The sequence below is a fragment of the Oncorhynchus mykiss genome, chromosome 19, assembly GCF_013265735.2.
Source record: "Oncorhynchus mykiss isolate Arlee chromosome 19, USDA_OmykA_1.1, whole genome shotgun sequence".
Taxonomy (NCBI): Eukaryota; Metazoa; Chordata; class Actinopteri; order Salmoniformes; family Salmonidae; genus Oncorhynchus; species Oncorhynchus mykiss.
This window is the reverse complement of record NC_048583.1, coordinates 47,862,816-47,885,111: the sequence shown is the minus strand read 5'-3', so window position 1 is coordinate 47,885,111 and position 22,296 is coordinate 47,862,816. Positions and strand designations below refer to the sequence as shown.

Here is a 22,296-nt window from a genome sequence, read left to right as displayed (position 1 = left end):
AAGCCCATCAAGAGAAAACTGAGGCTTCAGTAAATTGCATGGGGATGAGCAGAAATCTGGGCCCAATTACCCTGAGCAGAGGAAGGGATGCAGGATGTACGGTATGGTAAATAAGGTAGGACACATAGATTAATCAAACCATTAGACATACCCTCTCACCCCTGTAATAAGCGTTTCCACGTGTCCATCCATTCCCAATAACCACAGAAACGTTACCGCCCAGGGTCTTATCTATTCAAGCTGCCATCACCGTCTCCTCTCCAGAAAGGGATGCTCAGACATTATCCAACAATACTTCCCTTGGAGATGATGAATCAATGAACCCCAGACTTCAGAGGTCCATCCCAGGATAAGGATCTCACAGCTGGACACAGACATGGGGCTCAGGACACTGACTGGCAGCTACCATGCTGAGGTTAATCTCCTCATTTGAATCTCAAACTTAAACATTAGGAGCAAACTAACCAGGATCAGATGTTAAAGGGCACGAACACGACTGGTGTCTAACCACAGACCAGCACACACTCCCACAAGACCTTTCTAAACCACACTAGGCCCCTCAGGCATTTAGATGGTGGGCCAGTGCCTGCTAAATTAGATCGGTTTGGGCACAGTAACCTGTTGGTCTACTGAACTTCCTTCTTTATAGAATAAATAAGATCAGTGAGGATAAAATCTAAATGGATATGCTCTTTTTAGGAACTTGATAGAGGACAAATCATTAATGTGAGCTAATTTAAAAGGAGCATAAGGATTTGACAAAAGAACGCTGACACTGATAAAAACTCAAGACTGCAATCTGGGTTTATATGACACAGGAAGCGATAAAAACCCAAATCAATCCCATCTGTTTGAAAAGATCAGACTGAAACAGAACCAGGTTGTGTTTTAAGAGAGGCTCTATCCCAGTCTTTTGGTCTCTCCCTCTCCTCTCTAGGAGCTTTAATACAACAGTGTTGACCATAACTCTTCACCTGGCAGCTCTTCTGATGGACGGCCCATCTCCCTCCCAGCTAGTAGGCTGTAACTACATTCCCATGAGCCACTGGGGTAAGAGACAAGAGGCCAGGAGTGCACTGGGAATGTACAGCTGACCTGACATTTCTCTCTGTATGTGTGTGTGTGTGTGTGTGTGTGTGTGTGTGTGTGTGTGTGTGTGTGTGTAAGAGAAAAAGAGAGGGAGAGAAACTGAGAGACCGAAAGCAAGCACACTAACCCATTTCGCCACTTCATGTCCTGCCTCCCTATCTGTGGGAATGTTTATTAATTTTAAGTCTCTCTGGACAAGAGCGTCTGCTAAAATGTAAATGCACTACTAATCATCAGCTCACATTCAACCACCACACCAGACCTGGGACCCATACAGCCTGATTTGACTCCATCTCTGGAGTGAAACTGATAGCGTTTCCTACTAATATCCTGGAGCAGTGTTCCACATCCCATTGAGCTCTGTGGGAAATGAGAGGTTCTGCAACACTGGATCTGTTGGCTGCCAACTATATTCTGGGCATATTTCAAACACACGCTAGCACTGCGAGAGCAGGGTGGCAGCAGGGCTGATGACCTAAGCTCCATGAGACTCACTAAACAACCAGCAAGTTCATGGTTCCACCATCTGTTTTATCTTAAACTAGAAACAACCTATTGACATGCCGGTGGGGGGGGGGGGGGGGGCAGAGAGAGTAAGATGTGGTGTGAGCAGCCCATACCAGAGCACAGAGCAGGTCGACAGCCTCCAGCACCAGCTCCTGGTGTCCAATGCGGGCCACACCCAGCTCCTCCAGGTCCTGATGGGAGATCTTCAGCAGCTGCTCCCCACTGATTTTCTCCTGCTCAAAGTTAGCTACATACTGCTGCAGGCTGTCATCCAGCCCTGGGGGGGGAGAATCCATTGATTAGATAAAGATCACCTACAGCAATAATCCCTCTAAACAGCACGTGCACAGAAGCAAGAGATTTAAGTGAAGTTCACTTTATAGAGTTTTCCCCGTTCATGAACACTATCAAAGTTTATTTTACTGTGGGAATTGTGATCGATTCAACACAATTAGTTATTTTCCATGCAACATACTGAAACAAAACGAACTAAGCAAGAAATTCTGTTCTAGGCAGAACGCACCGGAGTAGGATTCTATTGTATTGACAGACCCAACCTCTACACAGACAGGTACGCCATAACCAATCTGAGCCATATAGGCCTATATGCAAATAGACCATTGCCACATATGGATCTGTGCCTTTCACTTTGAACTGGACTGTTTTTACAGCATGAGCGGTTATGAGTCGATGCGCTTGTTTTGAGATCATAGCGAGAGCTACATGGAGCAACGTGTGCACATTTGTACGTGTTCATATAATTTGCTATTTAGGGACTTATTAGCGGAGATCGATCATTTGTAGTCAGCAATAGGGGAGTGATTGCTTCCTACAAGAGCACAAAATGTGTGCATTTCTAGACATCTTTGAAAAGAGTCAGGTAAAGAGCTTTGCGTCATTTGTAATGTTGTATTTTGAGACAGGGTTGAATAAGCTAAGTAGCCAATGGGCAGAGGGTAGCATAATTTGCCTGATTCTCCAATATTGGTATGGAAATAAATCATGCATATTTTCTAGAGTGGTTTCTTGCGTCAAACAACCATTTCCAGTCACCTTGTCTTAGGGACAAGTGGATAAACCAGTTCATTTGCTTCAAAAGTTTAAATGGAATGTAGGTCTACAATGAACAACACACACTGGCTGCTACTGTAGGCTGAATGATAGAACAGCTACTTCCATGTTAAAATGTTTGAACTATCTTCGCCATTGTTTTTTATGGTAGGCCACTCTGGTAGGCCTACATTATGATCAAATGACCACTTGACCAGTGCTAAAACTGTAACAAAGTGGGTACAGCCTCAATGTTCACAGTAAACGCAACAAAAGTTGCACAGAATTTTCACAACGTTCAAGTTTGCGCTGAGCAAAACTGAAATTTGATGATGAGGGAACGTTGCCTATAAGGAAGACCTTCGTGTGGAAAGACTCAAAAGATAACATATGAGAAAATAGTAAAGCAATTAATCCTGCTTTGATGCAGGCCTCCTGGCTCACTATAGCATTCAGTACCGATTCCTCATTAATCCTGCTTTGATGCAGGCCTCCTGGCTCCCTATAGTATTCAGTACCGATTCCTCATTAATCCTGCTTTGATGCAGGCCTCCTGGCTCACTATAGCATTCAGTACCGATTCCTCATTAATCCTGCTTTGATGCAGGCCTCCTGGCTCACTATAGCATTCAGTACCGATTCCTCATTAATCCTGCTTTGATGCAGGCCTCCTGGCTCCCTATAGTATTCAGTACCGATTCCTCATTAATCCTGCTTTGATGCAGGCCTCCTGGCTCACTATAGCATTCAGTACCGATTCCTCATTAATCCTGCTTTGATGCAGGCCTCCTGGCTCACTATAGCATTCAGTACCGATTCCTCATTAATCCTGCTTTGATGCAGGCCTCCTGGCTCCCTATAGTATTCAGTACCGATTCCTCATTAATCCTGCTTTGATGCAGGCCTCCTGGCTCACTATAGCATTCAGTACCGATTCCTCATTAATCATGCTTTGATGCAGGCCTCCTGGCTCACTATAGCATTCAGTACCGATTCCTCATTAATCCTGCTTTGATGCAGGCCTCCTGGCTCACTATAGCATTCAGTACCGATTCCTCATTAATCCTGCTTTGATGCAGGCCTCCTGGCTCACTATAGCATTCAGTACCGATTCCTCATTAATCCTGCTTTGATGCAGGCCTCCTGGCTCACTATAGCATTCAGTACCGATTCCTCATTAATCATGCTTTGATGCAGGCCTCCTGGCTCCCTATAGCATTCAGTACCGATTCCTCATTAATCCTGCTTTGATGCAGGCCTCCTGGCTCACTATAGCATTCAGTACCGATTCCTCATTAATCCTGCTTTGATGCAGGCCTCCTGGCTCCCTATAGCATTCAGTACCGATTCCTCATTAATCCTGCTTTGATGCAGGCCTCCTGGCTCACTATAGCATTCAGTACCGATTCCTCATTAATCATGCTTTGATGCAGGCCTCCTGGCTCACTATAGCATTCAGTACCGATTCCTCATTAATCCTGCTTTGATGCAGGCCTCCTGGCTCCCTATAGCATTCAGTACCGATTCCTCATTAATCCTGCTTTGATGCAGGCCTCCTGGCTCCCTATAGCATTCAGTACCGATTCCTCATTAATCCCTGTAAAGACGCAACAGCCTTGTATTGACAAGCCCAGTTCTAATTGCGGACTTGACACCGGCCAACACACAAACCAACAGCAGAGAGAAAAACAGGTGCACCAGATCTATCCTCAAGATAAACACACCATAAACAGAAGAGGTTAAACCTGACTGAAGTCTGTTTGGCCAGTTAAACAATATATGGCTCTCGGGTCTGATTACAGTTGGAGAATGTCTCATCTGCTATTCAAATCCCTACACTGTTGGATGAGTTGTAACGATCACAATACCAGCCATTCTGCCCACTAAAGGATAAGAAATCCATACTACATTACAGTGACACTTAGTAAGGTCTCAGCTGGATCAATTGGACCAACAAAACGTGGTTCATATTTTACAGGCCTGTGAGATTGACCCAGCGGTTGTGAGGCGGCAATAGACTTTTCTTGCCCAGTGAGGCTTTTTATTTGAAAGTGTGGAATAATGCCAGCGAAACTTATAATATTTAAACAAGAAAACAAACTGGACATAGAACAATAGATCAAACCTGAACTGAATCAAAGAGCATTTAAAAGAAATCAGGCATTGCTGAGGCCTGGGTTAACTCGGCAGCATGCTGACCTTACCCTGTCCTCGGCTCTAACCATGAAATTACAGGATTTAAAAATAGGGCTACCTTTTATTTATTTTTTCATAATCTTTATTTAACTAGGCATGTCAGTTAAGATCAATGACGGCCTAGGAACGAACGGTGGGTTAACTGCCTTGGTCAGAGGCAGAACGACTGATTTTTACCTTGTCAGCTCGCAGATTCGATCTTGCAACCTTTCGGTTACTAGTCCAACGCTCTAACCACTAATCCCTCATGCCTCTGACCAATTAACATCAAAAGCCAAGCATTACAATACACCCATGTTCAGATCAGAAACCAAGCACAACTGTGCTAACTCACATTATAAATAATAACAAAATGTGCTGCTCATAAACTGTTCCATAATCAATGTCTGGTTCTTCATATAGACATGCATTTAGATTAAGTGACGCATGACATTATGATAATCGTCACAAGCACTCTTCGCAGAAGTCTGTGTGGGTAATGTGGAGTGCTTTAGATAATAAAACATGTGACGTGTAATTAAAATTATTTTGGGGGGGAAAGGACAAAACAGCTCCAGCAAATAAATAAAAAGTCTCCCTTAGAGCCAAACAAAAATGCTTCTTGTTCTAAATAAAACCTGCAACAATCACAACCCCCTCTCATTTGGGCCGGTAAGCAGTGTTGTGACAACAGAGTGAAGAACAGGCCTGTGTGTGGTAGAGGAGGCATGGGCCAGAGAGGAAGGGAGGAAACACCATCTTGCTTATCAAAGAGGGCACAGAGAGGGGCAGCTGCAGAGCTAAGGCCCTGAGCCCTGGTCCCCTGAATGGCCTGTCAGCTGCACAACACACACACACACACACAGAGCACTTTGGATTCTAGCATTCTTTCCAGTCTAAACTGCAGCCATAATAACCACACTCCGTATAGGAATATACTACATATAGTGTATGTAGAGCATGTGTGTGTGCAGACAGGGTGCGTTCTGTGGTCAGAGGCCATCTTTATGAATGGCACCTCATATTTATGCCTGTGTGACAATCAATATGTGTGTGTGTGTGGAGTGCTGTTGCTAAGGCAAAGTGTGTGTGTGTGTGTCAGCGTATTGAATGGTTCAGTGCTGCAGGAGATCCGGTTACAGATACCAGAGCAGACTATTAATCTGTCTGGCCTGCAGAGCAGAGAGACAGACACAGGCTCTCAAGACTGACCACAGAGGCTGCTGTGCCAATCACATCTACTGGATTGCAGCAAGTGTAGTGTGTGCATGCTGCTGTGATGGACTGTCCACATCGCAACCACACACACATTCTGTACATTCATAGAAACAATTACATTGACATTAGACCTACATTCAAACCCAACAACTCGGAACAGTCAAGTCTTGCACAAAAAAACGAAATACTACAAATGTGCAGAAGAATCTCTTTAATATACCATTAGCTGTGCTTTATTGCATTTTTAACAACATATAAAACACAAACATGTTTAGGGAAAGTCTGCAAGGCTTCTGCAAATGAATCTATCAAACTGCTCAAGTATAACACAACCAGTCAAGTACATTTACTGTCTAAACATCTTTCCCATTCCTATGTTGAGAATTCCCAGGGCAGACTTGACAGTTCTGGCTTAACCCCTTAGATTAACCAGGTTCAGGCAGCACAGAGGGAACTCACTTCATAGACCCAGTGGAGGAGAGTATGAGTGGGTCCCAGCGAGCGCTGTGCTGCCGTGTTGGCGGGCGGACTGAACCCAGCCCAACACAAACACAGACTATGCCTCTGACTGGGCCAGCCGCTGGTAACGGGATTAAAGAGAAACAAAAAGGATGGAAACCATGGGCTAAGGTTTCTCCTTCCTGCATTACCCTCGCCGTGTTAAAAGGCATTTCCTGTGGAATGATTCCATCCTTCTGCGGAATGATTCCATCCTTCTGCGGAATATCTCCACGGATGAGTAAAGAAGGGAAGAGGGGAAGCTTGAGGTTTAGGTTACCAGGCCTGCTCTGGTTACCAGGCCTGCTCTGGCTCAGACAGTGCCCGTTTTCCTTCCCATCCTTAAAGCTAGAATCCATAGTTGAATCAATAACAAAGCGGCCGCCTAGCCTCTGTTTTGGTAAAAAGCTGAGGGATGGGCCTGAGAAAATGATAACTCAAATTCATATATAATCCTTTCATCTGTTGGTCTGAATATCCATGATATCAAAAGGATAGCTTTAACCATGATCAAAGGCTGTTTGTTTACATTACATTGTTGACAAACATTGGCGTAAAACAAGCATATATATTTGGGGTTCTGATGGGGTATGACAGTTGAACTAAGCTCATGAGGAATTTATAAGTTATATTCTTCAAAAATAAATGGGTATATAATTGATTCATAAGTACAAAAATGTATGTAGCAACTAAGGATTCTAGATTTAAACAGATTAACCTCTCCCGAACAGCCCATGTAAGAGCCGATTACAAAGCTTTGGGTAGACAAAAAAAAAAACTTCCCAAAGGAGAACTTTTGTTACACCAATATAGAAATTGGTTGATTTGTTTGTGTTGTTCCCTAATTTTTCAAATGCCTCCAAAATCCCTCTAAGAGCACAGCCTTGAATTTGGAATCCTGGATCATGTCATGGACAGTGTGAACTAGTCTGGCACTTCAAACAGCCTGTGTGTGTGTGGGGGGGGCATCCCCTCTAAAGATTTGGAATGGATCGATAGACTAGAGTAGAGTAATGATGTGCATCATGCACAATTAGTGCATTTCAGTTAAGCTTATTCAGTAGCACTTGGAAACAAAATGCGTTGCCAACTATTCACATCGGATAGTTACGTCGCAATCACTAGGCAGCCAACTGCCTATAGTGGGAACCAGTTATCAATAAGACAATTACACAACATGAGTCACAACCCCACGATAGTTCAATGACAATAAACAGAACATTTATCATCATTCAGAACAGTAAAAACGTTCTTCTTTTTTAAGTGCGATATAAATTTGAACTTTGGAAAAAAGTGCTTTCATAAATGCATTGCGCAGGCCTCATTTCACGGGATCATTGTAAAATAAGCTCTCTCAATGAACAAGCCTTACATAAGAAAATTGTCAGTCACATTGTCCAGTGCCAAATTTTCCTACTGGAAACCCTGGTGGGAACATGGGTTCCCCCAGTCAGATTCCATTATTCCCATTGGAACCACACACAGCACTATCCCTATAGTCATATAAGTCATAGTGGATTTATCCCATAGGAGTCACAGCATTTGTTCCCAGAGGCTTCAGGTACTGAAAATCTGTTTTCTGCCCCTGAGCAAGGCAGTTAACCCACTGTTCCACAGGCACCGAAGACGTGGATGTTTATTAAGGCAGCCAACCGCACCTCTCTGATTCAAAGGAGTTGGGTTAAAATGCGGAAAACACATTTCAGTTAAAGGCATTCAGTTGTACAACTGACTAGGGTATCACCCTTTCCCATGTTCTCTGGCCTGTACCCTTGCCACAACCAGAAGAAAATATGCCCTTTTTCCACACACACACACACAACTATCAATTTCCATTTAGGACATAAAAACAAGTGAGGGCGGTTGGGTGTCACATTGTGAAATGACGAAGGAGATGAGTGGGGGTGTCTTTTCAGAGTATGTGAAAGCTCTTCAAAGGGGTAACCAGGCTCAAATGCTTTAGAAATGTTTTACTGCCTTCCTGAAATCAACACTTAACACACACTTAAATGCAAAAGCTGAGATGAAGTGAGAAGCAACATGCATAAACTGACTAATTCTGTCTCACTAACCCAGGTTTCTCCTAATTTGAACATCAGTGTGTATGTATTAGTGCCAACAATCCAATTGACTCATTACATGAGAGGCCAAACATATGGTTAAAGCCAAGTGTGTTTTCAATGTAACATAATAGGAGGAAGTTCCGTTTCAAAGCAATTAGACTGAGTGATCTATTTTCACAATATGGGGGATGAGTAACAAAGCTAGACCTGATGCCCACAGTCTATCATTACCCCACCCACTCTGGAGCAGGGGGCCGGATGGACGGGCACCTGCTGTTACTGTGCAGGTCCTGCTGTCACCCACTACATCCAGTCATTTGGACCTGGAACTATGTACAACAGGTTATCAACAAAACAGCTTCAGTCCAGAAGTGACAGGAGTTGACACAGACAGGCATGATTCTGGACAGCTGGGAAAAAGCCGAGAGGCTGAGGCTCAGTTTGGACTTTAGAAACGGATCTGGATTCCACTGAAAGTCCTGTGTGGCTCAGTTGGTAGAGCATGGGGGGGGGGGACCAGTACGAAATTGTATACAATCACTACTGTAAGTTGCTTTGGATAAGAGCTGCTAAATGACTAAAACGTAAATATAAGGCATTCTTAAAGGGATACTTAAGAGATTTTGGCGATTAAATGAACTTGTGGACATTTTTATGTCTCTGCGTGCATTTTGAAGGAAGTTGCTAACTAGCGTTAGCGCAATGGCTGGTAGTCTACGGGTAACATTAGTTAGCATTCACTCAAACTACCTCTAAAACGTCCTTTATACTGGACACAAAGACATACACTTGGTTTCCACAAGTTCATCTGACTCTGGGGAAGTAGATAAAAGGGCCTCAATGACAAAATCTCAAAGTATCCCTTTAAGGCTCTAAGCACAAGTTTTTGGCCATGTAAACACTGTCATTTTGGCAGCCAACAGCCTGGCTAGTGTGATAATCCTAACATTCCTGGTTCACATCCTTACTGAAGCACTAAAAACAGCAGGTTTCCTTTCAGAAGCCAGAACATGACAGTCCATGGAGAATCAAAGAATAATCAGGCGAGTCAGACACTGGAAATGCTAACAAGTATAGAAGAAAAAGGCTACACAGAGCCCCACAGCATGTAGACTCGCTAGTATACTACTGCAACATTTTTGGAAGCAGATACCATGTGTAAGGTTATTTACTTTACAATGAAATCCAAATGCCTTAGATAGTGGGTGCTATTACAAGAGAACACTGCGTCTTTTTCTTATCTGAAGCAGACCTTGATCAAAACACCGGTAAATCCTACATAATTGATTATGTGCTGCAGATTTAGGATGACATGCACATCTGTTCCTTACAACAGTATATAAACACACTGGTGCACGTCCACTTGCATGCACATAGCCCTCCTCCTCTCGCCCCTCCCAACGTCAGGCTCACATCCGCCACCAAGCCCGGTGATACTCTGGCAGGCTTAGCTTGGGTTCTCAGGGGTTTGATTACATGAGAGAGAACAGTCTTTCACCTCCCACAGAAAAAGCCTTCCCTCCTCTCCTCACTGTTTTCCAGGGGGACTCTGGCCACCTGTCCCCTTGTTGTCTCCTCCCTGGTCCTACTCTGCCTGGGCTGGACAGCGGGAAAGCTGCTGGGCGTACAATAGCAGTGCCACTGTAACTCTCCCCATTTTATTTAGCCCGGCAAACCTGTGGGGAATCAGAGGAATAGCCATTGTTCTCAGGAGGCGTGTCATTGTGGGAATTCCAACATTCCAGCACAATGGCTCTGGGCAGCCTGGGTTGTAATTTAAAAAGAACCTCAAAGAAAAGTGCTAAGCCTTCCTCTGATGCAGGACTTTACTTCACATGAGCAAAACAAAGCCCATACACAAGACAGTAGCTAGTGTGAAAGGGACAGTTGTGCAACAGTACCATTCTCACTGAGCATCTAACCAACTGTGCACATTGAGTATCTATCTATAAGGTATGCCCCCTGGGCTATAAAGAACATTTTTGGGGAGGACTTTATCCAAGAGTACAATTTCACATCATGGCCCATCCTGTTTACTGTCTGTAAGCTTAGAAGATACCATCACCAGGAGCAAATGTGTGCCCTCATCAGTTAATCCATTGGTGTGTTTCTGTAGGCTATTTGTGTACGGTCCTAAGTTTAACAAAGTGTATTTTTGCCTTGCAGGGCTTATCTTGAACAAAGATTACACTTTTAACCTGGTTCTCCAACATGATTAATGTCTTGAGAGTGACAAAAAAAAGCCCCGTCTGTCGAGGGGAGATGGACGATGACGGCGCAGAGATCACACTCATGTCGTGTGGTAAGATAAACACAACCTCATCCTGGCCCTACTCCCCATGCAGGCTCCAGTCACACTGGGGATACCTCACTCAGCAGATAAGGTGGCGAGACACTGACAGAGGTCAAGGAGGTTGGATTCTAGGGCTGTGATGGAAAAGGAAGGGGAGTTTTGACCTGTGGATATACTTGCTGACCTGCAGGCATGTGCCAAAGATGGAACGATAGAGAACTACACCAAGGGGAATGAACAACAGAAAGTACCACAGGCTCATAAACTCTGACAGTCACTCCTGGCTGAGTTCCCAAGCACCGAACACGTCAGTCACATCCACGTTTCAACAGGACATAAACGGAAAGACCAGTTATGGGTTGCTGAGTTTCTTCCTGTAATGGAGATCCAATGAAGTCCTTTCTCACAGCTCAGAGAGGCTGCCCCTGCATAAGCTTGTGTACAACAATCAGAGGTCATACACGTCAATGCGCAGAATGACTTCTATGGCAATTCTTATTCAGTGAGGTCTGGGTCTCAGACTGGAGCAGGAGCTGTGTGTAATGCTGTGGTTCTAGAACTACCTCTCCCGCCTACTAAACACTGCACTGCAGCCAGCCAGCTAGCCACGCTGCTCATTACCTCGCACGTAAACAACCACTAAAGAGAGTAACAACGGGCCAAAAAAAAAAATGGCAGAAATTCCCTGTCACTCCACCACGCCCCAGCTTTCTCCATGCTTATAATGTTGTTTGTTTGTTTGTTTGTCCTGGGACGATTGTTTTTTAACAAAGTCTTTGTGCAATTGTAACACACCTCCCAGAGCTTGCCAAAGTCATCTGAGGCAGAGGAAACCTATCATGCCCAGCCATGTAAAAAGGGACCTGACCAGGAAACACTCCTGCCCCTTATTTATAGACAGACTGCCTGTACAGTGAGTGACCTTTATTTATAGACAATAGACAGACTGCCTGTACAGTGTAGTGAGTGACCTTTATTTATAGACAGACATAGACTGGCTGTGTAGTGAGTGAGTGATCTTCTCTCCTCATGTCAGGTGTATGATCATGGTGGCCTGGCCAGTTTAACAGGGATGTCATAGGACTACCTTTAAGATTATCTCTGAAGGGGAACAAAGGGAGTACACAACTTTCCAAAGCTCCAAATCTGGCTTTTAGTTCAGTTCTAACAGGCTGTTAAAACAGTCAGAAAGGACCAGAAAAAATATCTGCCATTAACTGCCAAGCAAAGAGGAGAGTATTTCCTCATCCAAATCTAAAAATGAACCTGGCATCCCATTTCTGACCTCCCCATAATCGGGCAGGCCTGCCTCCTGCTTGGCCCAGGCACACACACTATTTGTTTTTACCCACGATGTGCATTCTCTCAGCTAAACCAGGCTTTAGCAGTAACCCTGCCTTTTGTGCCGGTCCCAAACACTCACAATGACTGCCAGCGCAGCCCTCAACCACGGCTGGGCCCGGTAAACAAACAACGGGAGCGTAGCCATGATAACGGGTTTGGTGGGGAGTTGGAGACTTGAGATGGAGGGGAAAGAGAACGGACATTCCGTTTAGAAAGATTTACAGCCTACACGCATCCAGATCAGGGAAGGAGACAAGGGTCAAAGAGATTGAGTAACTTTACTCTGTCGTCCCTCCCACTGAAGACTATTAAGTCGTCAGCACACACAGGACATACATACACACACAACAAGCAATAAGCTGAGAACCAACACACCACAATGGTTGTACTGCTTTCATTGAGATTTCACAGCCACCCAAATGTTCTCTTCCTCAGATTACATGCTGTACATTACAGCTGAATAGAAACAACTACGCAATAGGAATCCCCCGCAGCTAGCACTCAGATCCTGTGGAACAGAGAGAACGAGTTGAAAAGAGAGCGGGGCGTTGAGATGAGTCGATCCTGTTCTCCATGTGGGAGAGAGTGAAGGTGAGTCATCTTCAGTGGGATGTCATCTGTGAGCGACAGCGTGACCAGCCAGTGTGACACCCACAGGGCACGACGCAGACAGCTATCCCACTGCAAGGCAGTGACGCACCAGACTCCTACTCTGCCATGTTAATGACCTACCTGTCTCTCTCTCCCTCTTTGACACACACACAAAATAATGTGTTTCTGGATCTCTTATGATATGTTAGTGACACAAAGAAATATACTCTCACAAATCATGAATGATTGAGTAGTTCCTTGTGAAGGCAGGACAGACACACAGCAATCCTTTTTCACCACAAAACACACCCTGTTCATTTCCTGTTCCGCGTCACCCAATACTGTCGTGAATAAGAGTGACTGACCAAGTTACTGTCATTTTAACCCACAGAAATTCTGTCAACATAAAATGTACTGTTGACTGGAAATTGTTCTAAAATTACAAACAGAGGTGAAAAGAGTCCTAACTATAGGATTGTGTTGGACCACTGAAAATGGCACTATTTTCCTTGAGATGGGAGATACCAGTAGTTTGAGCAGTAATATATTATATGCAATACTACAATACTACATGGGTTAATGTCAACCAACCTGAGGAATGCAATCTCTAGGTTACTGCCGGTGTTTGGTAGAATGTAGATGTGCCTATATGGCCTTAAAGCAGTAATCAGCAATTTAAAAAATAACAATGCCCCATCCCTGTTTCGGTAAAAAGCAGAGAGATGGGTCTGGAGAAATGTAAATCACTTTCAAATTCATAGACAGAGCAATTTTTTTATTTACCTTTATTTAACTAGGCAAGTCCGTTATGAACAAATTCTTATTTTCAATGACGGCCTAGGAACAGTGGGTTAACTGCCTGTTCAGGGGCAGAACGACAGATTTGTACCTTGTCAGCTCGGGGATTTGAACATGCAAACTTCCGGTTACTAGTCCAATGCCACTAGGGTACCCTGCCGCCCCTATGGATGCATTGACTGACCATCCATGATATCAAAATGACAGTTAACCATGTTGAGGCTTTAGTGTTTATTTACATTTCCTGTGTTTACAAACATTGGAGTGACAGTTTGACTTCAATGGATGAAGCAAACGCAGACCGCAGACAACCCCTTTAACATTACATACAACCGTGGTGAAAGAATGACTGTTTACGCCTATTTCAGAACTACAAAATACTTCTCAATTATACAACGTGTTCATTTTGTTTTAGCATGAGAGCACCTAAGATAAATGAGCTAACACCAACAGGTTACGGCAGAATGAGAAGACTAGCATGTGTATAGGAAGTGTGTTCTTAACCGAGAGAGGCTGAACAGTCATTCTAACTCAGGCATTTAAATCCTTTTAAAAAATGAAACTGGTGGTATAAGAGCATTAAAGGACAGTGCTTGTTTTCACTGCTGATTCACAGAGGCAGTAGTTTGGTCCAGTAGCAGAACACATTCCTGTCATATCCAGTGGCTGTTAGAGCATAGTTCACTCCATAGTGCTTTAATAGTACCAACACCACCACGGTAGTGAGCATTGAGGCCTTACAGGCCTGCCCGCACTGTACGTCGGATTCCTAACACCAGCTACACCATAAAGGCTCAAAATGTCTGACGGAACTTTGTCGGAGCCTACGACAGTACGTCGTGGTACTTCAAAATCGGCAGACCTAGTCACGAGGAACGAGCAAAGACCACGACAATTGTTTGCAACTTAAGAGTTCGCCCACGACGTGGAAATTGTCTGCCGCTGCAAAATCATGCCTATACAAAACATGTCGTTAACATAGACTTTCTACGTTGAGGTCAAAATAAATACCAACCATTCCGATTACAACAGTCCAGGAAGTTGAGGTACACCATCTCTCACAGCTCTCTGCATGGGCAGTTAGCCACTATGGCTGCAGTGACCCATCTATGCCCAGAGCAGTGCCACCTAAGGTTGAGATTATTCCCACAATGTTAAGCTCTGTGTTTCAGAGGCCAATGCTCTTAGGGCAGACTGAGGCCAAACCTCTAGAAGCACCACTAAGCTCAGATGATCTGGGAGATTTGCAATTCACATTGGGATTTGAATGAAAAGCTAACTGCCCTGCCCAGTTTGACAGAGGCACAAGGAAGGTGACCCCCTCTAACCTTCCAAAGCATTATAAAATGAGCGTCAACCAATTCTGGTTTACAGTTTGGAACCTTTTATGAGCCTCTCAGACAATATAGTCTTCATTGTGTACGTTCTAATTAAAATCTTTGGCCTAACCACCAACCCAATACTGTTGCACACAACAAACTTGACAATGGAGAAATATAATCTATTGGTGACTGATTGAGAAGTCCCCATATTGCAAGCTCTTCCACATCAGGTTAACACATGGGCTTGTCAGAAACAGGACAGGCAGGGCGAAACCACTGCGATCACATTCAGGTTCCTGTCCCTTAGGGAGAATCCTCTTACACAGCTTCCCTGAAGTCTAAAGCCTTTTAAAAAAGGGAAGTTACACATATCTCTAGATCAACAGATTACAATAGGTCCACCCTAAAAAGGAGAATGAGAGGATTACTGGACATTCGTTTCTGCCAAAATTACAGTTATCTTAACGATTTCCATGGAATAACCTGCCTCTTTCTTTACTTCCTTCTTTGAACATGGACCCTGGTGTGTGGAGGGGGGGCAGTCCTGTGGTACTTAGCCCAGTTTAGTTAAAATGAACACATGCTTCTCTACTGGCTGTATACATAGTCGCTGCAGGTTATTACAGGGGATTAATAAAGCCTAGGTCATTGTGAGGACTTTTTTTTAATGCAGCCATGCTGGTACAGAAGAGCGAGAGAGAGGCATTATCGTGTGTGGTAGAGAGAGGCGTTATCGTGTGTGGTAGAGAGAGGCGTTATCGTGTGTGGTAGAGAGGGGCGTTATCGTGTGTGGTCGAGAGGGGCGTTATCGTGTGTGGTCGAGAGGGGCGTTATCGTGTGTGGTAGAGAGGGGCGTTATCGTGTGTGGTAGAGAGGGGCGTTATCGTGTGTGGTAGAGAGGGGCGTTATCGTGTGTGGTAGAGAGGGGCGTTATCGTGTGTGGTAGAGAGGGGCGTTATCGTGTGTGGTAGAGAGGGGCATTATCGTGTGTGGTAGAGGCATTATCATGTGTGGTAGAGGCATTATCATGTGTGGTAGAGGCATTATCATGTGTGGTAGAGAGAGGCATTATCATGTGTAGTAGAGAGGCACATGCCTCAATAAGCTCTCTGTTCTGAGTCTGTTCACACCGCCACCCTGTAATTGCCTGATAAGGATCATGAAGATCAATGCCAACACCTCACTATCACCTCACAAGATAAGGCCTCAGACATCCTCCAGAGGCAAAGCCACTGGGCAATGGGCACTTCACACTAAAGTACACACACAACACCAATTTGGCATGTCAGTGCTATTCTAAAAAAATGACACCCTCCTCCTCTGGCTGGTACAGTCCTGATTTTTGACACTTCCATCCTGTGACCACATTGGGACAGATGTAGGCCACTAGATCATCTGCTCTCTAATCGTGGTCCATTGCTTAAGAACAAACCTGTCGCTACATTTCTCACACCAAATTACAACAGTCTGCTTGCAAGAGTCTTTGATTGGAGTATTCTATTGTCAAACACTGAAAACGTCAGACATACTGTAACACTATACTGCTGATGTCTTTCTTAAACTAAAGTCAGTAAAACTCACATTACTATGAACGCCGCTTCTTACTCACCAACTTGAACAGTAGTTGTGATTGCATATTTGGAATGCCTGAGCAAACCTGGTAGACTCTGCTGTGAGTAGGAGGATAATAAAGTGAGTTTGTAAGTGTGAAACTACTCAGCTGAGATTTGGACTAAACATTCTCTGAACAGCACTAACTCTCCTCAGTCTGGGCATTAGGAGCAGCAGGTAGACTAGTGGTTAAGAGCATTGGGCTAGTAACCCAAATGTCGCTGGTTAGAATCCCCGAGCAGACTAGGTGAAAAATCTGTCGATGTGCCCTTGAGCAAGGCACTTAACCGCTCCTGTAAGTCCCTTTGGATAAGAGTTTCTGCTAAATTTCTTAAATGTAATGTGAATGGATTCAAGATTATATTTGGGAAATGACTAGTCTGCCATCAACTTCAACACCCAGTGTGGTCCTGCTAGTGTTATTGGGTACAATTGCTAAAGAAAACATAAAAATAGATTAAAAATGTATTAAAGTGAATTTCGCAATATTAGTGCATAGTAGGATAGTCTGCTTGAAGACCTGGCGAGAAAGATGCTGCAGGACATCAAGTCAAAAACAATGTTAAATTGAGAGATTTAACTGACCTTTCACTCAATATACACTGCTCAAAAAAAATAAATAACACATCCTAGATCTGAATGAAATATTCTTATTAAATAATTATCTTCACATAGTTGAATGTGCTGACAACAAAATCACACAAAAATGATCAATGGAAATCTAATTTATCAACCCATGGAGGTCTGGATTTGGAGTCACACTCAAAACTAAAGTGGAAAACCACACTACAGGCTGATCCAACTTTGATGTAATGTCCTTAAAACAAGTCAAAATGAGGCTCAGTAGTGTGTGTGGCCTCCACGTGCCTGTATGACCTCCCTACAACGCCTGGGCATGCTCCTGATGAGGTGGCGGATGGTCTCCTGAGGGATCTCCTCCCATACCTGGACGAAAGCTTCCGCCAACTCCTGGACAGTCTGTTGGTCGATGGAGCGAGACATGATGTCCCAGATGTGCTCAATTGGATTCAGGTCTGGGGAACGGGCGGGCCAGTCCATAGCATCAATGCCTTCCTCTTGCAGGAACTGCTGACACACTCCAGCCACATGAGGTCTAGCATTGTCTTGCATTAGGAGGAACCCAGGGCCAACCGCACCAGCATATGGTCTCACAAGGGGTCTGAGGATCTCATCTCGGTACCTAATGGCAGTCAGGCTACCTCTGGCGAGCACATGGAGGCTGTGCGGCCCCCCCCCCCCACACCATGACTGACCCACCGCCAAACCGGTCGTGCTGGAGGATGTTGCAGGCAGCAGAACATTCTCCACGGCGTCTCCAGACTGTCACACGTGCTCAGTGTGAACCGTGTGAACCGTGTGAACCGAAGAGCACAGGGCGCTAGTGTTGAATTTGCCAATCTTGGTGTTCTCTGGCAAATGCCAAACGTCCTGCACGGTGTTGGGTTGTACAAGCACAACCCCCACCTGTGGACGTCGGGCCCTCATTACCACCCTCATGGAGTCTGTTTCTGACCGTTTGAGCAGGCACATGCACATTTGTGGCCTGCTGGAGGTCATTTTGCAGGGCTCTGGCAGTGCTCCTTCTGCTCCTCCTTGCACAAAGGCAGAGGTAGCGGTCCTGCTGCTGGGTTGTTGCCCTCCTCCACGTCTCCTGATGTACTGGCCTGTCTCCTGGTAGCGCCTCCATGCTCTGGACACTACGCTGACAGACACAGCAAACCTTCTTGCCACAGCTCGCATTGATGTGCCATCCTGGATGAGCTGCACTACCTTAGCCACTTGTGTGGGTTGTAGACTCCGTCTCATGCTACCACTAGAGTGAAAGCACCGCCAGCATTCAAAAGTGACCAAAACATCAGCCAGGAAGCATAGGAACTGAGAAGTGGTCTGTGGTCACCAACTGCAGAACCCCTCCTTTATTGGGGGGTGTCTTGCTAATTGCCTATAATTTCCACCTGTTGTCTATTCCATTTGCACAACAGCATGTGAAATGTATTGTCAATCAGTGTTGCTTCCTAAGTGGACAGTTTGATTTCACAGAAGTGATTGACTTGGAGTTATATTGTGTTGTTTAAGTGTTCCCTTTATTTTTTTGAGCAGTATATATATATATATGTATATACAGTGCCTTGCGAAAGTATTCGGCCCCCTTGAACTTTGCGACCTTTTGCCACATTTCAGGCTTCAAACAAAGATATAAAACTGTATTTTTTTGTGAAGAATCAACAACAAGTGGGACACAATCATGAAGTGGAACGAAATTTATTGGATATTTCAAACTTTTTTAACAAATCAAAAACTGAAAAATTGGGCGTGCAAAATTATTCAGCCCCCTTAAGTTAATACTTTGTAGCGCCACCTTTTGCTGCGATTACAACTGTAAGTCGCTTGGGGTATGTCTCTATCAGTTTTGCACATCGAGAGACTGAAATGTTTTGCCATTCCTCCTTGCAAAACAGCTCGAGCTCAGTGAGGTTGGATGGAGAGCATTTGTGAACAGCAGTTTTCAGTTCTTTCCACAGATTCTCGATTGGATTCAGGTCTGGATTTTGACTTGGCCATTCTAACACCTGGATATGTTTCTTTTTGAACCATTCCATTGTAGATTTTGCTTTATGTTTTGGATCATTGTGCTGTTGGAAGACAAATCTCTGTCCCAGTCTCAGGTCTTTTGCAGACTCCATCAGGTTTCCTTCCAGAATGGTCCTGTATTTGGCTCCATCCATCTTCCCATCAATTTTAACCATCTTCCCTGTCCCTGCTGAAGAAAAGCAGGCCCAAACCATGATGCTGCCACCACCATGTTTGACAGTGGGGATGGTGTGTTCAGGGTGATGAGCTGTGTTGCTTTTACGCCAAACATAACGTTTTGCATTGTTGCCAAAAAGTTCAATTTTGGTTTCATCTGACCAGAGCACCTTCTTCCACATGTTTGGTGTGTCTCCCAGGTGGCTTGTGGCAAACTTTAAACAACACTTTTTATGGATAGCTTTAAGAAATGGCTTTCTTGCCACTCTTCCATAAAGGCCAGATTTGTGCAATATACGACTGATTGTTGTCCTATGGACAGAGTCTCCCACCTCAGCTGTAGATCTCTGCAGTTCATCCAGAGTGATCATGGGCCTCTTGGCTGCATCTCTGATTAGTCTTCTCCTTGTATGAGCTGAAAGTTTAGAGGGACGGCCAGGTCTTGGTAGATTTGCAGTGGTCTGATACTCCTTCCATTTCAATATTATCGCTTGCACAGTGCTCCTTGGGATGTTTAAAGCTTGGGAAATCTTTTTGTATCCAAATCCGGCTTTAAACTTCTTCACAACAGTATCTCGGACCTGCCTGGTGTGTTCCTTGTTCTTCATGATGCTCTCTGCGCTTTTAACGGACCTCTGAGACTATCACAGTGCAGGTGCATTTATACGGAGACTTGATTACACACAGGTGGATTGTATTTATAATCATTAGTCATTTAGGTCAACATTGGATCATTCAGAGATCCTCACTGAACTTCTGGAGAGAGTTTGCTGCACTGAAAGTAAAGGGGCTGAATAATTTTGCACGCCCAATTTTTCAGTTTTTGATTTGTTAAAAAAGTTTGAAATATCCAATAAATTTCATTCCACTTCATGATTGTGTCCCACTTGTTGTTGATTCTTCACAAAAAAATACAGTTTTATATCTTTGTTTGAAGCCTGAAATGTGGCAAAAGGTCGCAAAGTTCAAGGGGGCCGAATACTTTCGCAAGGCACTGTATATATATATATATATATTTAAGAATATTAATGCAACAATTTCAAATATTTTACTGTGTTACAGTTCATATAAGGAAATCAGTCAATTTAAATACATTCATTAGGCCCTAATCTATGGCTTTAATATGACTGGGAATACAGATATGCATCTGTATATCACAGATCTATGTATCACAGATACCTTAAAAAGGTAGAGGCGTGGATCAGAAAACTGTTTGCCTCATGCATCTCCGTCGCAGAGAGTTGGTCAGGTTGTTGATTGTGTACTGCGGAATGTTGTCCCACTCCTCTTCAATGGCTGTGTTAAGTTGCTGGATATTAGCAGGAACTGGTTCAAGCTGTCGTACACGTCAATCTAGAATATCCCAAACATGCTCAATGGTTGACATGTCTGGTGAGTATGCAGGCTGGGACATTTTCAGCTTCCAGGAATTGTGTACAGATCCTTGCGACATGGAGCTGTGCATTATCATGCTGAAAAATGAAGTGATGGCGGTGGATGAATGGCACAACAATGGGCCTCAGGGTCTCGTCACAGTATCTCTGTGCATTCAAATTGCCATTGATAAAATACAATTGTGTTCATTGTCCATAGCTTATGCCTGCCCATACCATAACTCCACCAACATGGGGTACTCTGTTCACAACTTTGACATCAGCAAACCGCTCACCCACACTATGCCATGCATGTTTTCTGTGGTTGTGAGGCCAGTTGGACATACTGACAAATTCTCTGAAAGGATGGAGGCGGCTTATGGTAGAGAAAATAAATGATCTGACAACAGCTCTGGTGGACATTCCTGAGTCAGCATGCCAATTGCACACACCCTCAAAACTTGAGACATCTGTGGCATAGTGTTATGTTATAACTGCAAATTATCCCCAGAACTAGGTGAACCTGAATAATGATCATGCTGTTTAATCAGCTTCTTGATATGCCACACCTGTCAGGTGGATGGATAATATTGGCAAAGGAGAAATGCTCACTAACAGGGATGCAAACAAATGTGTGCACAAAATTGGAGCTAAATAAGTTTTGTGCGTATGTAACATTTCTGGTGGGATCTTTTATTTCAGCTCATGAAACATGGGACCAACACTTTACATGTTGTGTTTATAGTGTTGTTCAGTGTAGATTAATGGACCACTACTAATCAGCTTCATAAAATGAAGACAACCAACAACTTTTGACCCAACACACACAAACGTAACCATGATCCCTCCGAAGAAAACAACCGTAGGGCGATTAGCACAAGCAGCATTGGTGTTTGCTGAGTTTATACTGCATGTGAAGCACCAATGGCATGTTGTCATTTTAGGCACAGAGGCTGTCTTATGGCAGTCCAGTGAACAGAGCCAGTGGTAAGACCCTCCAATAGAGAACTGCCGAGTCAGATAGCCAGAGTGAAGACTGACGAGTAGGGCCTGTCTACTGAACAAATTGTCCCTCCATCCACTGGGCACACAGGGTAACCCCCCACAATCCCTTTAGCACATCTATCTACACACAGGCACTGAACAGAAACACTAGAAGGCCTACACACCAGGTTTGCATCATTCAGCAACTACTGAAGAGTAGACGGATGTGGGTGTTCAGTCTAGGGCAATGAAATATGTAGGAACTATCAAATAACTTTACTCTGGAAAATGAAGGCCCTAGGATATATCAAACAACATTTCAGATGCTGTTTCTTTTGACATAAAGATTATTCACAAGAGGCACTTCTATCCTCCTATGATGTTTCATATAGGGGAGTGTTGCTGCGTATCTGTGACTGCCGATACTTCTCATGCCAGTAGTAGCAGAGTCACTTTGCATGCCAATGCTGTGACAAGGTTCAGGTCGTTAAAAGAAAATAGTCCTTAGGTGATGTCATACATTTCCATAACCGGCATTCCAGGTTTGATTCTCACATTAAGAATATGCTGGGTGTACCAATACAGCATTGTGCGAGTTGTGCTGTGTGTTT

At 44.1% G+C, this 22,296-nt stretch overlaps 1 protein-coding gene across 2 annotated transcripts in view; it reads right to left on the bottom strand.

Annotated features, from left to right (window-relative positions):
- LOC110498042 (connector enhancer of kinase suppressor of ras 3) overlaps positions 1–22,296 on the bottom strand; it is a 76,089-nt gene that overhangs the window by 52,840 nt on the left and 953 nt on the right. For both annotated transcript variants that reach the window (XM_036954967.1, XM_036954968.1), the window contains one exon: positions 1,710–1,873. In XM_036954967.1, the coding sequence (XP_036810862.1) occupies positions 1,710–1,873 (164 nt within the window). The remainder of the gene's footprint in view (positions 1–1,709; positions 1,874–22,296) is intronic.